The following is a 21,844-nucleotide window of genomic DNA, read 5'->3' on the forward strand; positions in this document are numbered from 1 at the left end:
ATTATATAGGAGAATTTTAGCTCCTCACTATAAGAGAAAGAGTGATGACAATGCCACAGTCATACAAATAACATGCTACGTTACACTAAGGAAATGTAGTAAATATTGGGTGTAATTTCCCCACCCTACTACGCTGATCAGGTAGCATAACAGGACAGGAAATGTAAGCGGGAGGCTAAAAATCTAATGCCAGCCTGGCGGCCAGCAAGTCGCAATTTTTCAGGCCAATTTTTTTCATATAATCAGCCTCATGTTAGGGAACAGCACGAGCTGATTTCATGATCAAATCTGAATCTCTTTAACGAGCTCTGGACGGTATTGACTGGGCTCATTTGGATTTCCAACTTTGCCGGTGAAGGTTCCCACCAGCAGGAATCACAGGTGGTCTCCAGCAAAGGGGCGATGTGATGGCTTCACTGGTGGGACCGGAGGCCATTGAGGCCATTGACACAGATGCCATCATCTCACGTGAGAACACCATCCACCAGATATACAGTACATACTCTTGCAACTCGGCCAACATTGTCTACCTGATATGCTGCAGGAAAGGGTGTCCTGAAGCATGGTACATTGGGGAGACCATGCAGGCGCTACGACAACACCATTCGACAATCACCAGGCAAGAGTGTTCTCTTGGGGGAACGCTTCAGTGGTCACGGGCATTCGGTCTCTGATCTTCAGGTAAGCATTTTCCAAGGCGGCCTTCACAACACACGACAGCGCAGAGTCGCTGAGCAGAGACTGATAGCCAAGTTCCACACACATGAGGATGGCCTGAACCGGGATCTTGGGTTCATGTCACACTATCTGTAACACCCATGACTTGCCTGGGCTTGCAAAATCTCACTAACTGTTGTGTCTGGAGACAATACACATCTCTTTAACCTGTGCTTAACCCTCTCTCCACTCACATTGTCTGTAGCTTTAAGACTTGATTACCTGTAAAGACTCGCATTCCGATCATTATTTTGTAAATTGAGTTGTGTCTTTATATGTGAACCAAACTCCCACTTACCCGACAAAAGGGCAATGGTCTGAAAGCTAGTGGCTTTTGTTACCAAATAAACCTGTTGGACTATAACTCGGTGTTTTGAGACTTCTTACAGGGGAGGTCCTGGAGGATTGGAGAATAGCCAATGTTGTTCCTTTGTTTAAAAGGCTAGCAAAAATAATCCAGGGAATTACAGACCTTTCATCAGTGGTAGGGAAATTATTGGAGGGATTCTTCAAGATGGGCTTTATTCCCACTTGGAAATAAGTGGACATATCAGTGAGAGGCAACATGGTTTTGTGAAGGAGAGGTTGTGTCTCACGAACTTGATCGAGTTTTTCAAGGAAGTGACGAAAATGATTGATGAGGGTAGGACAGTGGATGTTGTCTACATGGACTTCAGTAAGGCCTTTGACAAGGTCCCTCATGGCAGACTGGTGCAGAAGGTGAAGTCACATGGGATCAGAGGCGAGCTGGCAAGGTGGATACAAAACTGGCTCGGTCATAGAAGACAGAGGGTAGCAGTGGAAGGGTGTGTTTCTGAATGTGACAAGTGGTGTTCCTCAGGGATCAGTGCTGGGACCTTTGCTGTTTGTAATATATATAAATGATTTGGAGGAAAATGTAACTGGATTGATTGTTAAGTTTGCGGATGACACAAAGGTTGGTGGATTTGCGGATAGCAATGAGGACCATCAGAGGATACAGCAGGATATAGATCAGTTGGAGACTTGGGCGGAGAGATGGCAGATGGAGTTTAAACCAGACAAATGTGAGGTGATGCATTTTGGAAGGTGTAATACAGATAGGAAATATACAGTAAATGACAAAACTCTTAAGAATATTGATAGGCAAAGGGATCTGGGTGTACAGGTACACAGGTCACTGAAAGTGGCAATGCAGGTGGAGAAGGTAGTCAAGAAGACATACGGCATGCTTGCCTTCATCGGCTGGGGTATTGAGTTTAAAAATTGGCAAGTCATGTTGCAGCTTTATAGAGCCTTAGGCCGCACTTGGAATATAGTGTTCAATTCTGGTACCCACACTACCAGAAGGATGTGGAGGCTTTGGAGAGGGTACAGAAAAGATTTACCAGGAAGTTGCCTGGTATGGAGGGCATTAGCTGTGAGGAGAGGTTGGAGAAACTTGGTTTGTTCTCACTGGAGCGATGGAGGTTGACGGGTGACCTGATAGAAGTCTACAAGATTATAAGAGGCATGGATAGAGTGGATGGTCAGAAGGTTTTTCCCAATGTGGATGTGTCAATTACTAGGAGGCACAGGTTTAAGGTGTGAGGGGCAAGGTTTAAAGGAGATGTACGAGGCAAATATTTTACACAGAGAACGGTGGGTGCCTGGAACTCGTTGCCAGGGGAAGTTGTGGAAGCAGATACGGTAGTGACTTTAAGGGGCATCTTGACATGTACATGAATAGAATGAGAATAGAGGGATATGGCCCCCAGAAGGGTAGGAGGTTTTAGTTTAGTTGGGCAGCATGGTCAGTGCAGGCTTGGAGGGCCGAAGGGCCTGTTCCTGTGCTGTAATTTCGTTTGTTCTTTTTAAACATGTTGCTTGTAAACATGAAACAGGACAGGAAACATGCACAAACCTGTTTCTGAATCGATGTTTTTTGGACCCCAGTGTTGTCTGGAGCTCACTGTGAAGACAGACAGATCATCTTTCGAAAACTCCATTTGGGCAGGCTTGTTTTTCTGAAATGAGGAACATGGTTTCAATTTAATCTGCTTATTGAATAATAATTCCTCACTGTGGTGAGGAATCCCTTATTTTCTTTCTGTTGGAATTAAAATTTTATTCATTTTCTTCCAATTTTAAACAGAATAGCTCAGCTGTTCTTGCATATTCCACATCCATCACCACAATCTGTGTTAGAATCTGTGTGAACTGGAGGTCAAGACCTGACATTGAGGTCTTCCAATCTCCATTGATTTGATTTGATTTATTGTCACATGTATTAGTAACAGTGAAAAAAGTTATTTCTTGCACGCTATATACAGCATACCGTACATAGAGAAGAAAGAAGAGAGTGCAGAATGCAATGTTAGTTATAGCTAGGGTGTTAAGAGATTATAATAGAACATTGTTAGACAGTTTAAAAGAGTTAAAATAAAGTTTTAGAAGCATAGAACAACATAAGAACATAAGAACATAAGAAATAGGAGCAGGAGTAGGCCATCCAGCCCTTCGAGCCTGCCCCGCCATTCAATAAGATCATGGCTGATCTGTCGCTGCTCAGTTCCAACAACCCTTAATCCCCTTGCCTATCAAAAACCTATCAACCCGTGTCTTAAAAATATTGAGCGAGGCAGCCTCCACCACTTCAACGGGCAGAGAATTCCAGAGATTCACCACCCTTTGAGTGCAGAAGTTCCTCCTCAACTCCGATCTAAACCACCCCCCCTTTATCCTGAGGCTGTGCCCTCTAGTCCTACTGTCCTTTCTGAGCGGGAAGAGCTTCTCCACCTCTATCCTATCCATCCCCTTCATCATCTTATACGTCTCAATGAGATCTTCCCTCATTCTTCTGAACTCTAACGAGTACAAGCCTAGTTTATTCCGCCTCTCCTCATAGTTCAACCCCCTCAACTCCGGAATCAGCCTAGTAAACCTCCTCTGCACTCCCTCCAAGGCCAAAATATCCTTGCGTAAGTGCGGAGACCAAAACTGCACACAGTACTCCAGCTGCGGCCTCACCAATGCCCTATACAGCTGCAGCAAGACCTCCCTACTTTTATATTCAATCCCCCCGCTATGAAGGCCAGCATCCCATTCGCCTTCCTGACCACCTGCTGCACCTGCAAGCTGGGTTTTTGCGACTCATGCACAAGGACCCCGAGGTCCCTCTGCACCGTCGCCTGCTGCAGCTTTTCGCCCCGTAAGTCCTCCCTACCATTATTCCTACCAAAGTGGACCACCTCTCACTTGCCAACATTAAATTCCATTGGCCAGTTCCTGGCCCATTCGCCCAGCCTATCTAGATCCTTCTGCAGACTCTCCACACCCTCTGCACAATTTGCCGTTCCACCAATCTTGGTGTCATCAGCAAATTTTGACACCATACACTCGGTTCCCTCCTCCAGATCATCTATATAAATGGTAAATAGCTGAGGCCCCAGCACCGACCCCTGGGGCACTCCACTAGTCACCATCCGCCAATCCAAATAGCACCCATTGACACCCACTCTCTGCCTCCTATTTGACAGCCAATCCTCTATCCACGCTAACACCCTAGGCTGATACTAGGAGTTGAGGGGGTTGAGCTATGAGGAGAGGCTGAATAAACTAGGCTTGTACTCGTTAGAGTTTAGAAGAATGAGGGGAGATCTCATTGAGACATATAAGATGATGAATGGGATGGATAGGATAGAGGTGGAGAGGCTCTTCCCACTCAGAAAGGACAGTAGGACTAGAGGGCACAGCCTCAAGATAAAGGGGGGGCGGTTTAAAACGGAGTTGAGAAGGAACTTCTTCACTCAAAGGGTGGTGAATCTCTGGAATTCTCTGCCCGTTGAAGTGGTGGAGGCTGCCTCGCTCAATATTTTTAAGACGCGGGTTGATGGGTTTTTGATAGGCAAGGGGATTAAGGGTTATGGGGAGAGGGCGGGAATGTGGAACTGAGCCACGACAGATCAGCCATGATCTTATTGAATGGCGGGGCAGGCTCAAGGGGCTAGATGGCCTATTCCTGCTCCTATTTCTTATGTTCTTATGTAACATGTGTCTTTTTTCAGCAATACTCAATTTACATTTGCTTTCTGCCATGTTCCACAGTGGCTGCTCAGATTGTAGTTTTCTGTTTAAATTGTTTTCCTTAGTTTCCAACCTTCCATGGACTGTAACACATTGCATAAAAGATTGACAACATTCAATATGGGATCTCTGAATTTGTATTGGCCTTTGAAGTTCTGGATTGTGCTAAGGTGTTTCATCTGATCAGTGATTAGTTCTAGCTCATTCTCTGTTCTTGGAGCAGGAGACCAGCTATCTACCTTGAAGAAGAGCCCAGGGAAACAAGCTCATGTAATAAATGAGACATTCTGTGGTAACAAAAGAATTGAGGGCTTAATGATTGACAGATTTCAAAATAACGATAATTAAGAATATTCTTGTTGTCACAAGGAGTTTTAGTCCTTCGATGAGTGTTAGTCACAGGCCTGTTTAATTGTCCAGTGCTGGTTAGTGCTTGCACTTCAACAGTATACGAACCAAGTTAGTTGTGTTAACTTGATTCTATGAGGAAAACAACAGCTTCAAATCTTTTTGCAAGGTCAATGCCATATTGTCTTATACAAGGAAACAGGCTAATATGGGTGTGATGGTTTAATTAAGGTAAAGATAGATAGGCTTCAAAGATCAAACATCAGCAAAGGGAACGTGAAGACAAGTGATTTGGAATGATAATGAACAGATAGCCAAAAGAGATTGAGTGGGAACTTACATAATGCAAATAAAGTAAGCAGTTTGAAGTTAGTTGTTGTATTCCAAAAGGAGCATATATAATTGGAAGATTGTAAATAGTTGTGCATATAAACATACAAATTAAGAGCAGGTGTAGGAGTGTGCAGTAATGTCACTGGAATGTGCTTTCGAGTATGAGGATTGTTACCATTAAAAGTGGGTTTAGCTCTGAGTTTGTTAAGCCAAAATCTTTTAGGAATATGTTTGAAAAGTGTTGTTAACGGTATAAAGGTCTTCTATGTTTAAAGGTTATTTTCTTTTTTTCTTTATTTTAATAGCTGTTCCACTTTAACATGTAAAATCATCAAGACTGGTCTGAGAGTTACTTATCTTGACTTCAGGAAAACTCCTTATAATAAACAAATGGCAAAATGGTTCTGGTAGCTGATTCAAGTCTTTCTTTTGGACAGCCTGACAATTACCATCTGCTGTACCATAACAATTCCCTAAGTAGTGAGGATTCAAAGGGACATAAAACTATTATTCACTTTAGGTTTATTGGTGACAACACATTAAGGTTACTAAAGAGAGTTCTTTATTCCATGTAAAATAGTAATTAGTACTCTATTGAGATATCTATGCCGTTGAATGAAATAGCTTTTTAAAAATAAGCACAAATGAAGCTTGGTGTAGAGCATGATAAGGTAATATTTTTTGGTAAAATCAGTTGACCTGCAGTTTATCCAGTTGTTGTGAAATTATTTTATGGGAATATGTAAATGAGCAAGTAACCAGGATGTAATCAGCAACTAGTAACATGTGTTTGGATCTTGCAGCTCTGAACTCGTTATAAACAATGAGTGCTGAATCTCTAAAGGAGATCGATCTACTGAGCCATCCTGTCATGTATCTTCAAATAAATCAAACCTAGATAAAGTTTATCAGTCCCGGTGTGAGATTGCTGAGTTTTTGTGTAAAATCAACACAACACTAATCAGACACTATTCCTAAAGAAAGCCTGATGTTTTTCATCAGTTTAAGGTCTGTATTAATGTAATTATGTTTAAAATCAGAGAGATGACAAATGGTCTTAAAATTACACCCACAATTTGCTCACCCGTACTTGTTAAATCCTGTTAAAACATGTAGATGTGGTTATGAAGAGTAAACGGGACTGTAGAAGAAATTAGAGATGTGTGAAAACTGCAAGAAGTATTGAAGGACGCTGCCACATCTTATTAAAAGCCTTCAATTAATTGGTTTTAACAAACTACCATGGATCTAAATATATGGGGCAAAGTAGAAATATTTTCAATCTACATTTAGCCTTTCAATAATCAAAGAACAAAGAACAAGGAAAATTACAGCTCAGGAACAGGCCCTTCGGCCCTCCAAACCTGCACCGACTATGCTGCCTGTCTGAACTAAAACCCCCTCCCATTCAGGGGACCATATCCCTCTATTCCCATCCTAATCAGGACAGATATGACAGCTTAAATAGAATACGCAATGAAATAAAGGTCTCAGAAGAGTCTGGGGACAGAACTAGAAGCAGAAATCCTCATGACTGTGAATTTTTGGTAGCTGCCAATAAAACTGAGGAAGAACTAAGAGGCAGATATATCAGTGGGTTTACATGAAGAAAGACTAGTGAGACTAGTTGCTAGGGGCCTTGTAAAGTGACTGAGTGATACAGATATCAGGATGGACATTCCCACAGTAATCTTAAAACCTTTTTAGCTTTTTTGACCCCATATTCATTGGTTTATAGATCAATTGACATAAAAATCATGTTTCTGGAATGTGACACTTTTCAGAGAGAAGTATTTCTTAAACTATCTAAAGAGGCAAGATTAACAATAGAAACGAAAGTGCATCTATGGTCCGAATGTTGATTCCAGAGTGGGGTTATCTATTTGTTGAGATCTGGTAAGTTTGCTGATGACACAAAGGTTGGAGGTGTTGAGGATATTGTGGAGGAATGTCAGAAGTTGCAGAAAGACATTGATAGGATGCAAGATTGTGTGGAGTAGTGGCAGATGGACTTCAACCCAGGTAAGTGTGAAGTGGTTCATTTTGGCAGGTCAAATAGGATGGCAGAATAATGGTAGGACTCTTGGTAGTGTGGAAGATCAGAAGGATCTTGGGGTCCGAGTTCATAGGACACTCAAAGCAGCTGCGCAGGTTGAAGCTGTGGTTAAGAAGGCGTATGGTGTACTGGTCTTCATCAATCATGGAATTGAGTTTAGGATAATGTTGCTGCTATAGGACCCTGGTCAGACCCCACTTGGAGTACTATGCTCAGTTCTGGTTGCCTCAATACAGGAAGGATGTGAAAGCCATAGGAAGGGTGCAGAGGAGATTTACAAGGATGTTGCCTGGATTGGGTGGCATGCCTTATGAGGATAGGTTGAGGGAGCTTGGTTTTTCCTCCTTGGAGAGACGAAGGATGAGGGGTGACCTGATAGAGGTGTATAAGATGTTGAGAGGTATTGAACAAATAACAAAGAACAATACAGCACAGGAACAGGCCCTTCGGCCCTCCAAGCCTGCACCGCTCATGCGCCCAACTAGACCGTTCGTTTGTATCACTCTATTCCCAATCTGTTCATGTGGCTACCTAGATAAGCCTTAAACAATCCCAGCATGTCCGCTTCCACCACCTTGCCATTCCAGGCCTCCACCACCCTCTGTGTAAAATACGTCCCCCTGACATCAGTGTTGAGCCTTGCCCCCCTCACCTTGAACTTGTGTCCGTCACCTCCGACCTGGGAAAAGGCTTCCCACTGGAGAATAACCCCAGTTTACCCAATCTCTCCTCATAGCTAAGACCCTCTATACCAGGCAACATCCTGGTAAACCTTTTCTGCACTCTCTCCAAAGCCTCCATGTCCTTCTGGTGGTGTGGCGACCAGAACTGGACGCAGTATTCCAAATGTGGCCTAACCAACGCTCAATATAGCTGCAACATCATATGCCAACTTTTATACTCTATGCCCCATCCAATAAAGGCAAGCATGCCATATGCTTTCTTCACCACCCTCTCCACCTGTGCTGCCACCTTTAAAGATCTGTGGTTCCTCTGTGTGCCTATACTCCTGATGGTTCTGCCATTTATTGTATAGCTCCCCCCTACATTAGATCTACTGAAATGCATCACTTCACATTTATCTGGATTAAATTCCATCTGCCATTTCTCCGCCCAATTTTCCAGGCTATCCATATCCTGTTGTATTCTCTGACAATGTTCATCGCTATCGGCAAGTCCAGCAATCTTTGTGTCGTTCACAAACTTACTGATCACACCAGCTACATCTTCTTCCAAATCATTTATATATATCACAAACAGCAGAGGTCCCAGTACAGAGCCCTGCGGAACACCACTAGTCACAGATCTCCAACCGGAAAAAGACCCCTCCACTGCTACCCTCTGTTTCCTGTGGCCAAGCCAGTTCTCCACCCATCTCGCTAGCTCACCTTTTATCCTGTGCGATTTGATCTTTTGCACCAGCCTGCCATGAGGGACTTTGTCAAACGTTTTACTAAAATCCATATAGACGACATCCACAGCCCTTCCCTCGTCAATCATTTTTGTCACCTCCTCAAAAAACTGCACCAAATTTGTGAGGCATGACCTCTCTCGTACAAAACCATGTTGTCTATTGCTAATGAGACTACTCAGTTCTAAATGTGCATATATCCTATCTCTAAGACTCTTCTCCAACAATTTCCCTACCACGGAGGTCAAACTCACCAGTCTATAATTACCCGAGTTATCCTTGCTACCCTTATAAATAACAGGACCACATTTGCTATCCTCTAATCCTCTGGGACCTCACCTGTGACTAGTGAAGAGACAAAGATTTCTGCTAGAGGCCCAGCAATTTCATCTCTTGCCTCCCTGAGCAGTCTAGGATAGATGCCATCAGGCCCTGGAGATTTGTTTGTTTTAATGTTTCATAAAAAACCTAACACTTCCTCCCTTGTAATTGAGATTTTTTTCTAACGGGTCAACACAGCCCTCTGAGGCACTACCAGTCAACGTGTCCCTCTCTGTGAATACTAATGGGAAGTATTCATTTAGGATCTCACCTACTTCCTTGGGTTCTAAGCATAATTCCCCTCTTTTGTTCCTGAGAGGTCCGATTCTTTCCCTGACAACCCTCTTGTTCCTAACGTATGTATAAAATACCTTAGGATTCTCCTTAATCCTGTTTGCCAAGGACATTTTGTGACCCCTTTTTGTCCTTCTAACTCCCTGTTTGAGTTATTTTCTACTTTCTCTGTATTCCTCCAGTGCTCTGTTTTTAGCTGCCTGGAGCTTACATACGCCTCTTTTCCCTATTTGATTAGACACACAATTTCTCTGGTTATCCATGGCTCTCTAATCCTACCTTTCCTATCCTTCCTTTTTACAGGCACATACCTGTCCTGCAGCCCCATCAACTGCTCCTTAAAAGACTCCCACATGCCAGATGTGGATTTACCCTCAAACAGCCTCTCCCAATCAATGGCCACCAATTCCTGCCTAATCTGGCTATAGTTAGCCTTCCCCCAATTCAGCACCTTACCCATCGGACAACACTCATCCTTTTCCATAACCATCCTGAAGTTTACAGAATTGTGGTCACTATTTGCCACATGTTCCCCAACTGAAACTTTGATGACTTGACTGGGCTCATTCCCCAGTACTAGGTCCAGTATAGCCCCTTCTCTAGTTGGATTATCAACATATTGTTCCAAAGAACCTTATAAATTCCTCCCATCCAGACCTCCAGCCCTAAGCGATTTCCAGTCGACACAAGGGAAATTAAAGTCTCCCACTACAACAACCCTATTTTTTCTGCACCTAGAACATAGAACATTACAGCGCAGAACAGGCCCTTCGGCCCACGATGTTGCGCCGACCAGTTACAAAACAATGACCCACTAACCTAAACCAATCCCTTTTCGTCCATAAACCTATCCATGGATCTCTTAAACGCCCCCAAACTAGGCGCATTTACAACTGCAGCAGGCAGGGCATTCCAATCCCTCACCACCCTCTGGGTAAAAAACTTACCCCTGACATCCGTCCTATAACTACCCCCCCTTAATTTAAAGCCATGCCCCCTCGTGCTAGATTTCTCCATCAGAGGAAAAAGGCTATCACTATCCACCCTATCTAAACCTCTAATCATCTTATATGTTTCAATAAGATCCCCTCTTAGCCATCTTCTTTCCAGCGAAAACAACCCCAAATCCCTCAGCCTCTCCTCATAGGACCTCCCCTCCATACCAGGCAACATCCTGGTAAACCTCCTCTGCACCCTCTCCAAAGCCTCCACATCCTTCCTGTAATGTGGGGACCAGAACTGCACACAGTACTCCAACTGCGGACGCACCAGAGTTGTGTACAGTTGCAACATAACGCTGCGACTCCTAAATTCAATCCCCGTACCAATAAACGCCAAGACACCGTATGCCTTCTTAACAACCTTATCTACTTGATTCCCAACTTTCAGGGATCTATGTACACATACACCTAGATCCCTCTGCTCATCCACACTATTCAAAGTCCTCCCGTTAGCCCTATACTCGACACATCTGTTATTCCTACCAAAGTGAATTACCTCACACTTCTCCGCATTAAACTCCATCCGCCACCTCTCGGCCCAGCTCTGCAGAACCTGTCCAGAATCTCCTTACATATCCGTTCCTCCACTTCCCGTGGGCTGTTGGGGGGCCTGTAGTATACCCCCAGCATAGTGACTGCACCCTTGCTGTTTCTGAGCTCCACCCACAGTGACTCATTACATGACCCTTCCAAATTGTCCACCCTCTGCACCGCTGTAATATGCTCCCTAATCAGTATTGCTACTCACCCCAACTCTTCTAGCCCCTCCTCTGTCTTGCTTAAAACACAACTGATCGAGTGGACAGTCAGAGGCTTTTTCCCAGGGCTGAAATGGCTGCCACAAGAGGACACAGGTTTCAGGTGCTGGGGAGTAGGTACAGAGGAGATGTCAGGGGTAAGTTTTTCACTCAGAGGGTGGTGGGTGTGTGGAATGGGCTGCCAGCAATGGTGGTGGGAGGCGGATTTGATAGGGTCTTTTAAGAGACTTTTAGATAAATACATGGAACTTAGTAAGATAGAGGGTTATAGGTAAGCCTAGTAATCTCTAAGGTAGGGACATGTACGGCACAACTTCGGGGGCCGAAGGGCCTGTACTGTGCTGTAATTTTTCTTGTTTCTTTGTTTCTAGAGAGAAGAGAATCTGGTAATTGAAAACTAATAGGATGTAAGTGTATTCATTTGTGTCTATACAAAAACAGTGGGCACTGAGTAAGGTGGGTGAGTTTTTATGAAAGCGTGGAAAAGATGGACTCTCAGTCTATCTTTCATCAAGCAGCTTTCTGGAGAATAACAAAGATAATTACACTCTGCTCCATATGTTCACCCTCAAGAGGGAACAAGGGTCGCACTGTTGGTTGGGGAATTGGTAAATGCCTTCCGTTGAATATTTTTTGACAGGCTCACTGCAATAAGTGGCAATAAGATGTTTAACTGAGCAATAACTCCCCTTAACAAGAGCAGTGAATTCTTTCCTGGGAACAGTGAGTCCATTCCCCGGGAGCAGTGAGTCCAGTCCCCGGGAGCAGTGTGTCCAGTCCCCGGGAGCAGAGACTCCAGTCCCCGGGAGCAGAGACTCCAGTCTCCGGGAGCAGTGAGTCCAGTCCCCGGGAGCAGTGAGTCCAGTCCCCGCGAGCAGAGACTCCAGTCCCCGGGAGCAGAGACTCCAGTCCCCGGGAGCAGAGACTCCAGTTTCCGGGAGCAGTGAGTCCAGTCCCCGGGAGCAGTGTGTCCATTCCCCGGGAGCAGTGAGTCCAGTCCCCGGGAGCAGTGAGTCCATTCCCCGGGAGCAGTGAGTCCATTCCCCGGGAGCAGTGAGTCCAGTCCCCGGGAGCAGTGAGTCCAGTCCCCGGGAGCAGTGAGTCCAGTCCCCGGGAGCAGTGACTCCAAGTCCCCGGGAGCAGTGAGTCCAGTCTCCGGGAGCAGTGAGTCCAGTCCCCGGGAGCAGTGAGTCCAGTCCCCGGGAGCAGTGAGTCCAGTCCCCGGGAGCAGTGAGTCCATTCCCCGGGAGCACAGACTCCATTCCCCGGGAGCAGTGAGTCCAGTCCCCGCGAGCAGAGACTCCAGTCCCCGGGAGCAGTGAGTCCAGTCCCCGGGAGCAGTGAGTCCAGTATCCGGGAGCAGTGAGTCCATTCCCCGGGAGCAGTGAGTCCAGTATCCGGGAGCAGTGAGTCCATTCCCCGGGAGCAGTGAGTCCAGTCCCCGGGAGCAGAGACTCCAGTCCCCGGGAGCAGTGAGTCCAGTCCCCGGGAGCAGTGAGTCCAGTCCCCGGGAGCAGAGACTCCAGTCCCCGGGAGCAGAGACTCCAGTCCCCGGGAGCAGAGACTCCAGTCCCCGGGAGCAGTGAGTCCAGTCCCCGGGAGCAGTGAGTCTAGTCCCCGGGAGCAGTGAGTCCATTCCCCGGGAGCAGAGGCTCCAGTCCCCGGGAGCAGTGAGTCCAGTCCCCGGGAGCAGTGAGTCCAGTCCCCGGGAGCAGAGACTCCAGTCCCCGGGAGCAGAGACTCCAGTCCCCGGGAGCAGTGAGTCCAGTCCCCGGGAGCAGAGACTCCAGTCCCCGGGAGCAGAGACTCCAGTCCCCGGGAGCAGAGAGTCCAGTCCCCGGGAGCAGTGAGTCCAGTCCCCGGGAGCAGTGAGTCCAGTCCCCGGGAGCAGTGAGTCCAGTCCCCGGGAGCAGTGACTCCAGTCCCCGGGAGCAGTGAGTCCAGTCCCCAGGAGCAGTGAGTCCATTCCCCAGGAGCAGAGACTCCAGTCCCCGGGAGCAGTGAGTCCAGTCCCCGGGAGCAGTGAGTCCAGTCCCCGGGAGCAGTGAGTCCAGTCCCCGGGAGCAGTGAGTCCAGTCCCCGGGAGCAGTGAGTCCAGTCTCCGGGAGCAGTGGGTCCAGTCCCCGGGAGTAGTGGGTCCAGTCCCCGCGAGCAGTGAGCTCATTGTTCCTGAGGAGCAGCATCGAGAGGCAGCGATTTTTGGGCGTGTGAGGAGGCTGCAAGAAAGGTACATTTTCTGTTTATATTTTTTAACTTTTTATTTCTAGTTTAAAGTCGTGAGTATCGGTGGTTTTTTTTAAAATTAGCTAGAAACCGGAAGTTGTCACTAGGACGCTTACCGGTAGTTGTAGTTTTTTTTCTCGGTCCCTGACCCTATAAATTAGCGCAGAGAGGATACCTGATCCTCTACACTGGTAGAGAATCCCACCCTCCCACCTCCACTAACCTAATTATAAGTGTGTGGGAAGTTTTTTTTATATTTTTTTCTGCTGGTAATTACATAAGAACATAAGAAATAGGAGCAGGAGTAGGCCAACGAGCCCTTCGAGCCTGCTCCGCCATTCAATAAGATCATGGCTGATCTGTCGTGGCTCAGTTCCACATTCCCGCCCTCTCCCCATAACCCTTAATCCCCTCTCTTACCAAAAACCCATCAACCCGCGTCTTAAAAATATTTAGCGAGGTAGCCTCCACCACTTCAACGGGCAGAGAATTCCAGAGATTCACCACCCTTTGAGTGAAGAAGTTCCTCCTCAACTCCGTTCTAAACCGCCCCCCCTTTATCTTGAGGCTGTGCCCCCTAGTCCTATTATCCTTTCTGAGCGGGAAGTGTCTCTCCACCTCTATCCTACCCGTCCCATTCAGGCAGTAAGCTGCATCTCCTGTGGGATGTATGTGGTGAGGGACTCCAGTAGTGTTTCTGGTGATTTTACCTGTATGAAGTGTGTTCGATTACAACTTCTGGAGGAGTGTGTTAAGGAGCTGGAGGTGGAATTAGAGAAACTCCGCATAATTCGGGAGGCGGAGGCGGACATCGATAGGAGTTATAAGGAGATAGTCACTCCTAGAAATGAGTCTTGGGTAAATGCCAGGAAGAGGGGAAAGAAGCAATTGGGGGACAATCCCCTGGGGCTGTTCCCCTCCAAAATAGGTTTTCGGTCCTGGAGGCTACAGTTGAGGAGGAATCAACTGGAGATAGCCAAAGGGAGCAGGTCTCTGGAGGTGAGCCTATTGTGAAGGCTCAGGTGGTTAGGGGATGTAAAAGATTGGGCCTGGTGATTGGGGACTCCATAGTTAGGGGGATGGATAGGAGAGTTGGAAGTAATGGTAGGGACTCAGGGCTGGTGTGTTGCCTCCCAGGGGCTGAGGTCCGGGATGTATCGGAAAGGGTATTCAGGACTCTTAGGGGAGAGGGAGATCAACCCCAAGTTATAGTTCACGTGGGGACGCATGACATAGGGAGGTTAAGGGAAGGGGATATTAAGCAGAGATTTATGGAGTTGGGGTGGAAACTAAAGGCCAAGTCAGAAAGAGTGGTTATCTCCAGACTCTTGCCTGTGCCACGGGATAGTTTAGAGTGGAATAGAGAGAGGGAAAGTTTGAACTCGTGGCTGAGGGGATGGTGCAGGAGGGAGGGGTTCAGGTACTTGAGCAATTGGGGCTCATTCTGGGGAAGGTGGGACCTCTATAAGAGTGATGGTCTACACCTGAATCAGAGGAGAACCAATATCCTGGGGGGTAAATTTGCTAAGGCTATGCAGGGAGGTTTAAACTGATTCGGAGGGGGGGTGGGATCCTGAGTAGAGGGGGTGAAAGTGAGGGGGGCATAGATGGGGACTGCAATGCACGGCATCGTGGGGCTGGGGCGGAGCAGGGTTTGAAATGTGTATACTTTAATGCGAGGAGTATTCGCAATAAAGTGGATGAACTTGCAGCGTGGATCAGTACCTGGGACTTTGACGTTGTGGCCATTTCAGAGACATGGATAGAGCAGGGTCAGGAATGGTTGTTGCAGGTTCCGGGGTTCAAATGCTTCAGTCGGAGTAGAGAAGGAGGTAGAAGGGGGGGAGGGGTAGCATTGTTGGTCAGGGACTGTATCACAGTGTCAGAGAGGAAGTTTGATGAGGACTTGTCTGTTGAGGTAGTATGGGCGGAGATTAGAAATAGGAGAGGAGAGGTCACCCTGTTGGGAGTCTTTTATAGACCTCCTAAAAGTTCTAGAAAGGTTGAGGAAAGGATTGCGGAGACGATCCTGGTTAGGAGTGAAAGTAATAGGGTAATTGTTATGGGGGACTTTAACTTTACTAATATTGATTGGAATTGCTATAGCTCTAGCTCGTTAGAGGGGTCAGTTTTTGTACAAAGCGTGCAGGAAGGTTTTTTAACTCAGTATGTAGATAGGCCAACTAGAGGTGAGGCTATATTGGATTTGGTGCTGGGAAATGAGCCAGACCAGGTGCTAGACTTGGAAGTTGGGGTGCATTTTGGTGATAGTGACCACAATTCGGTTACGTTCACCTTAGTGATGGAAAGGGATAGGCATGAACCTCGGGTCAGTAGTTTTAGCTGGGGGAGGGGTAATTATGAGGCTATTAGGAGAGAATTAGGAAGCATAGGTTGGACTAGGAGACTACAGAGACTGGGAACGTCTGAAATGTGGAGTTTTTTCAAGGAGCAGCTACTGCGAGTCCTTGATAGGTATGTCCCTGTCAGGCAAGGAGGAATTGGTAGAGCTAGGGAACTGTGGTGCACTAAAAAAGTAGATTCGTTGGTTAAAAAGAAAAAGGAGGCTTATGTTCGGATGAGACTTGAGGGCTCAGGTAGTGCACTAGAAAGCTTTAGATTGGCTAGGAGGGAGTTGAAGAGTGAGTTAAGAATGGCTAAAAGAGGACATGAGAAGACTTTGGCTGATAGGATTAAGGAGAATCCTAAGGCGTTCTTTAGGTATGTTAAGAACAGAAGGTTGGTTAGAGCAAGATTAGGGCCAGTTACAGACAGCAGAGGGAAGTTGTGTGTGGAACCGGAAGAGATTGGAGAGGCATTGAACCTATATTTCTCTTCGGTGTTCACGCAGGGGGACATAAATGTAGCTGAGGAGAACACTGGGTTGCAGGGGTGTAAACTAGACAGTATTGCAGTTGATAAGGAGGATGTGCTGGATATTCTTGAGGGTTTGAAAATAGATAAGTCCCCTGGTCCAGACGGGATTTACCCTAGGATTCTCTGGGAGGCAAGAGAGGTGATTGCAGAGCCTCTGGCTCTGATCTTCAGGTCTTCGTTGGTCTCAGGTATAGTACCGGAAGATTGGAGGATAGCGAATGTTGTCCCATTGTTTAAGAAGGGGAACAGAGACTTCCCCGGGAATTATAGACCGGTGAGTCTTACTTCTGTTGTGGGCGAGGTTTTAGAAAAAATTATTAGGGATAGGATTTATAGTTATTTGGAGGGTAATGAAATGATTAGAGATAGTCAGCATGGTTTTGTAGCGGGTAGGTCGTGCCTTACTAACCTTATTGAGTTTTTTGAGAAAGTGACCAAAGAGGTGGATGGGGGTAAGGCAGTTGACGTGGTATATGTGGATTTTAGTAAGGCGTTTGATAAGGTTCACCATGGTAGGCTTCTGCAGAAAATGCAGATGTATGGGATTGAGGGTAATCTAGGTAATTGGATCAGGAATTGGCTAGCAGATAGGAGATAGAGGGTGGTGGTTGATGGTAAATATTCGTCATGGAGTTCAGTTACGAGTGGTGTGCCTCAGGGATCTGTTTTGGGGCCACTGCTGTTTGTAATTTTTATTAATGATCTGGATGAGGGTATAGTTGGGTGGATTAGTAAATTTGCTGATGACACCAAAGTCGGAGGTGTGGTAGATAGTGATGAAGGGTGTCATAGTTTGCAGGGAGACTTAGACAGGTTGCAGAGCTGGGCCGAGAGGTGGTGGATGGAGTTTAATGCGGAGAAGTGTGAGGTAATTCACTTTGGTAGGAATAACAGATGTGTCGAGTACAGGGCTAACGGGAGGACTCTGAATAGTGTGGATGAACAGAGGGATCTAGGTGTATGTGTACATAGATCCCTGAAAGTTGGGAATCAAGTAGATAAGGTTGTTAAGAAGGCATACGGTGTCTTGGCGTTTATTGGTACGGGGATTGAATTTAGGAGTCGCAGCATCATGTTGCAACTGTACACAACTCTGGTGCGGCCGCACTTGGAGTATTGTGTGCAGTTCTGGTCCCCACATTATAGGAAGGATGTGGAGGCTTTGGAGAGGGTGCAGAGGAGGTTTACCAGGATGTTGCCTGGTATGGAGGGGAGGTCCTATGAGGAGAGACTGAGGGATTTGGGGTTGTTTTCGCTAGAAAGAAGGCGGCTAAGAGGGGATCTTATTGAAACATATAAGATGATTAGAGGTTTAGATAGGGTGATAGTGATAGCCTTTTTCCTTGGATGGAGAAAGCTAGCACGAGGGGGCATGGCTTTAAATTAAGGGGGGGTAGTTATAGGACGGATGTCAGGGGTAAGTTCTTTACCCAGAGGGTGGTGAGGGATTGGAATGCCCTGCCTGCTGCAGTTGTAAATGCGCCTAGTTTGGGGGCGTTTAAGAGATCCGTGGATAGGTTTATGGATGGAAAGGGATTGGTTTAGGTTAGAGGGTCAATGTTTTTTAACTGGTCGGCGCAACATCGTGGGCCGAAGGGCCTGTTCTGCGCTGTAATGTTATATGTTCTATGTTCTATTCCCCGGGAGCAGCGAGTCCAGTCCCCGGGAGCAGCGAGTCCAGTCCCCGGGAGCAGCGAGTCCAGTCCCCGGGAGCAGCGAGTCCAGTCCCCGGGAGCAGTGACTCCAGTCCCCGGGAGCAGTGACTCCAGTCCCCGGGAGCAGCGAGTCCAGTCCCCGGGAGCAGTGACTCCAGTCCCCGGGAGCAGTGACTCCAGTCCCCGGGAGCAGTGAGTCCAGTCCCCGGGAGCAGTGACTCCAGTCCCCGGGAGCAGTGACTCCAGTCCCCGGGAGCAGAGACTCCAGTCCCCGGGAGCAGTGACTCCAGTCCCCGGGAGCAGTGACTCCAGTCCCCGGGAGCAGAGACTCCAGTCCCCGGGAGCAGAGACTCCAGTCCCCGGGAGCAGCGAGTCCAGTCCCCGGGAGCAGTGACTTCAGTCCCCGGGAGCAGTGACTCCAGTCCCCGGGAGCAGTGACTCCAGTCCCCGGGAGCAGTGACTCCAGTCCCCGGGAGCAGTGACTCCAGTCCCCGGGAGCAGTGACTCCAGTCCCCGGGAGCAGAGACTCCAGTCCCCGGGAGCAGTGACTCCAGTCCCCGGGAGCAGTGACTCCAGTCCCCGGGAGCAGTGACTCCAGTCCCCGGGAGCAGTGACTCCAGTCCCCGGGAGCAGAGACTCCAGTCCCCGGGAGCAGTGACTCCAGTCCCCGGGAGCAGAGACTCCAGTCCCCGGGAGCAGTGACTCCAGTCCCCGGGAGCAGTGACTCCAGTCCCCGGGAGCAGAGACTCCAGTCCCCGGGAGCAGAGACTCCAGTCCCCGGGAGCAGTGACTCCAGTCCCCGGGAGCAGTGACTCCAGTCCCCGGGAGCAGAGACTCCAGTCCCCGGGAGCAGAGACTCCAGTCCCCGGGAGCAGTGAGTCCAGTCCCCGGGAGCAGTGACTCCAGTCCCCGGGAGCAGAGACTCCAGTCCCCGGGAGCAGTGAGTCCAGTCCCCGGGAGCAGTGACTCCAGTCCCCGGGAGCAGTGAGTCCAGTCCCCGGGAGCAGTGAGTCCAGTCCCCGGGAGCAGTGAGTCCAGTCCCCGGGAGCAGTGAGTCCAGTCCCCGGGAGCAGTGAGTCCAGTCCCCGGGAGCAGTGAGTCCAGTCCCCGGGAGCAGTGAGTCCAGTCCCCGGGAGCAGTGAGTCCATTCCCCGGGAGCAGTGAGTCCAGTCCCCGGGAGCAGTGAGTCCAGTCCCCGGGAGCAGAGACTCCAGTCCCCGGGAGCAGTGAGTCCATTCCCCGGGAGCAGTGAGTCCAGTCCCCGGGAGCAGTGAGTCCAGTCCCCGGGAGCAGAGACTCCAGTCCCCGGGAGCAGTGAGTCCAGTCCCCGGGAGCAGTGGGTCTAGTCCCCGGGAGCAGTGAGTCCAGTCCCCGGGAGCAGTGAGTCCATTCCCCGGGAGCAGTGAGTCCAGTCCCCGGGAGCAGTGAGTCCAGTCCCCGGGAGCAGTGAGTCCAGTCCCCGGGAGCAGTGAGTCCATTCCCCGGGAGCAGTGAGTCCAGTCCCCGGGAGCAGTGAGTCCAGTCCCCGGGAGCAGTGAGTCCATTCCCCGGGAGCAGTGAGTCCAGTCTCCGGGAGCAGTGAGTCCAGTTCCTGGGAGCAGTGAGTCCAGTCCCCGGGAGCAGAGAGTCCAGTCCCCGGGAGCAGAGAGTCCAGTCCCCGGGAGCAGTGAGTCCAGTCCACCGTGGTAATATAAACAGGGCCTGGTTTTAAGGCTGATACAATTGGATATCCTAGAATTGGGCATATTAAAGTCAAACACAGTCAAATCTTAGGCAGGCCAACTGTACAAATATACAAACATGTCTGGGCCTGACCCGTCAATCACCCACCAAAGGTCGTTGCACTCTACTGATACTTCGCAGGAGATCATTGAAATACACCAGTCTATTGTTAGAACATAGAACATAGAACACTACAGCACAAACAGGCTCTTCGGCCCACTAGTTGTGCTGATCACTTCTATACCTACTAAGCCATAGACCTATCTATAACACCCAATCCCATTAGATCCTATGTACTCATCCAGAAGTCTTTTAAAACACCCCAGCGAGTTCGCCTCCACCACCACCGATGGCAGCCGATTCCATTCACTCACCACCGTTTGAGTGAAAAACTTACCCCTAACATCTCCTCTGTACTTGCTTCCCTGCACCTTAAACCCGTGTCCTCTCGTAGCGACCATTTCAGCCCGGGGAAATAGCCTCCGAGAATCCTCTTATAAACCTCTGTCAGGTCACCTCTCAACTTTTGTCTCTCCAGGGAGAAGGGTCCCAGCTCCCTCAACCTATCTTCATAAGGCATGCCTTATGAAGATAGAAGCCCAGACCGGGCCAGACTTTCTGTCACCTGTAGTTGGCTTAATAAGAACATAAGAACATAAGAAATAGGAGCAGGAGTAGGCCATCTAGCCCTTTGAGCCTGCCCTGCCATTCAATAAGATCATGGCTGATCTGTCGTGTCTCTGTTCCACATTCCCGCCCTCTCCCCATAACCCTTAATCCCCTCTCTTATCAAAAACCCATCAACCCGCGTCTTAAAAATATTTAGTGAGGCAGCCTCCACCACCTCAACGGGCAGAGAATTCCAGAGATTCACCACCCTTTGAGTGAAGAAGTTCCTAAACTGCCCCCCCTTTATCTTGAGGCTGTGCCCTCTAGTCCTACTGTCATTTCTGAGCGGGAAGAGTCACTCCACCTCTATCCTATCCATCCCATTCATCATCTTATCCATCTCAATGAGATCTCCCCTCATTCTTCTAAACTCTAACGAGTACAAGCCTAGTTTATTCAGACTCTCCTCAAAGCTCAACCCCCTCAACTCCGGTATCAGCCTAGTAAACCTCCTCTGCACTCCCTCCAAGGCCAAAATATCCTTGCATAAGTGCGGCAACCAAAACTGCACACAGTACTCCAGCTGCGGCCTCACCAATGCCCTATACAGCTGCAGCAAGACCTCCCTACTTTTATATTCTATCCCCCTCGCTATGAAGGCCAGCATCCCATTAGCCTTCCTGACCACCTGCTGCACCTGCAGGCTGGGTTTTTGCGACTCATGCACAAGGACCCCGAGGTCCCTCTGCACCGTCGCCTGCTGCAGCTTTTCGTCACGTAAGTAATTGTCCTTCCTACCATTATTCCTACAAAAGTGGACCACCTCGCACTTACCAACATTAAATTCCATTTGCCATTTCTGATAACAGGTTACATGAAGGCAACAGCATGGAGATGGACACCTGGGGGTGGACCCTGGTGTCCTGTCAGGCAGACATCAAGAAACCCAGAGGGTATTGGAATCCTGTCGGGACCTCATTGGCCAGAAGCCAGAGAAGTTTCTGGAAAGGGATTAAGGGACACATTTCCAGACACCAGCAGTGAAGACTCGACGAGAGAGGTGGACTTTACCATTCGGAAAACTGACCAGAGAAGGAAGAAGCTGCCATCGAGACTCATCTTCATGACAATGGACCAGGGGGACTCAGAGAATCGAGCCTGCAGTTTTAACCAAACCATCTTTGCGGGTAGTATACCTGAACCTGGGGTATCCTCTTGTTTTATGTGGGTAATTTAAGGGTTAATAATGTTACTATTAATAAACTTGTTGAACCTTTACTTGTGTTTGTCCTTTGTCCATCTTGCAAATAAGGGCACCGGGGTAAAACCTTGAAGTAAGCAAACTGGTCGAAAGTATCTGAGAATTAACAGGTACAACACTAGCTATGACTGTAATACTACATTCTGCACTCTCTCGTTTCCTTCTCTATGAATAGTATGTTTTGTCTGTAGAGTGCGCAAGAAACAATACTTTT

At 48.1% G+C, this 21,844-nt stretch overlaps 1 protein-coding gene across 1 annotated transcript in view; it reads right to left on the reverse strand.

The window, feature by feature from the left end:
* Positions 1 to 21,844, reverse strand: part of LOC145357821 (nuclear GTPase SLIP-GC-like) — a 133,948-nt gene that overhangs the window by 38,181 nt on the left and 73,923 nt on the right. Inside the window, exon 12 of the mRNA XM_080211343.1 lies at positions 2,600 to 2,702. Coding sequence (XP_080067469.1) covers positions 2,600 to 2,702 — 103 coding nt within the window. The remainder of the gene's footprint in view (positions 1 to 2,599; positions 2,703 to 21,844) is intronic.

The sequence above is a fragment of the Carcharhinus amblyrhynchos genome, chromosome 24, assembly GCF_965287045.1.
Source record: "Carcharhinus amblyrhynchos chromosome 24, sCarAmb.v2.hapA, whole genome shotgun sequence".
Taxonomy (NCBI): Eukaryota; Metazoa; Chordata; class Chondrichthyes; order Carcharhiniformes; family Carcharhinidae; genus Carcharhinus; species Carcharhinus amblyrhynchos.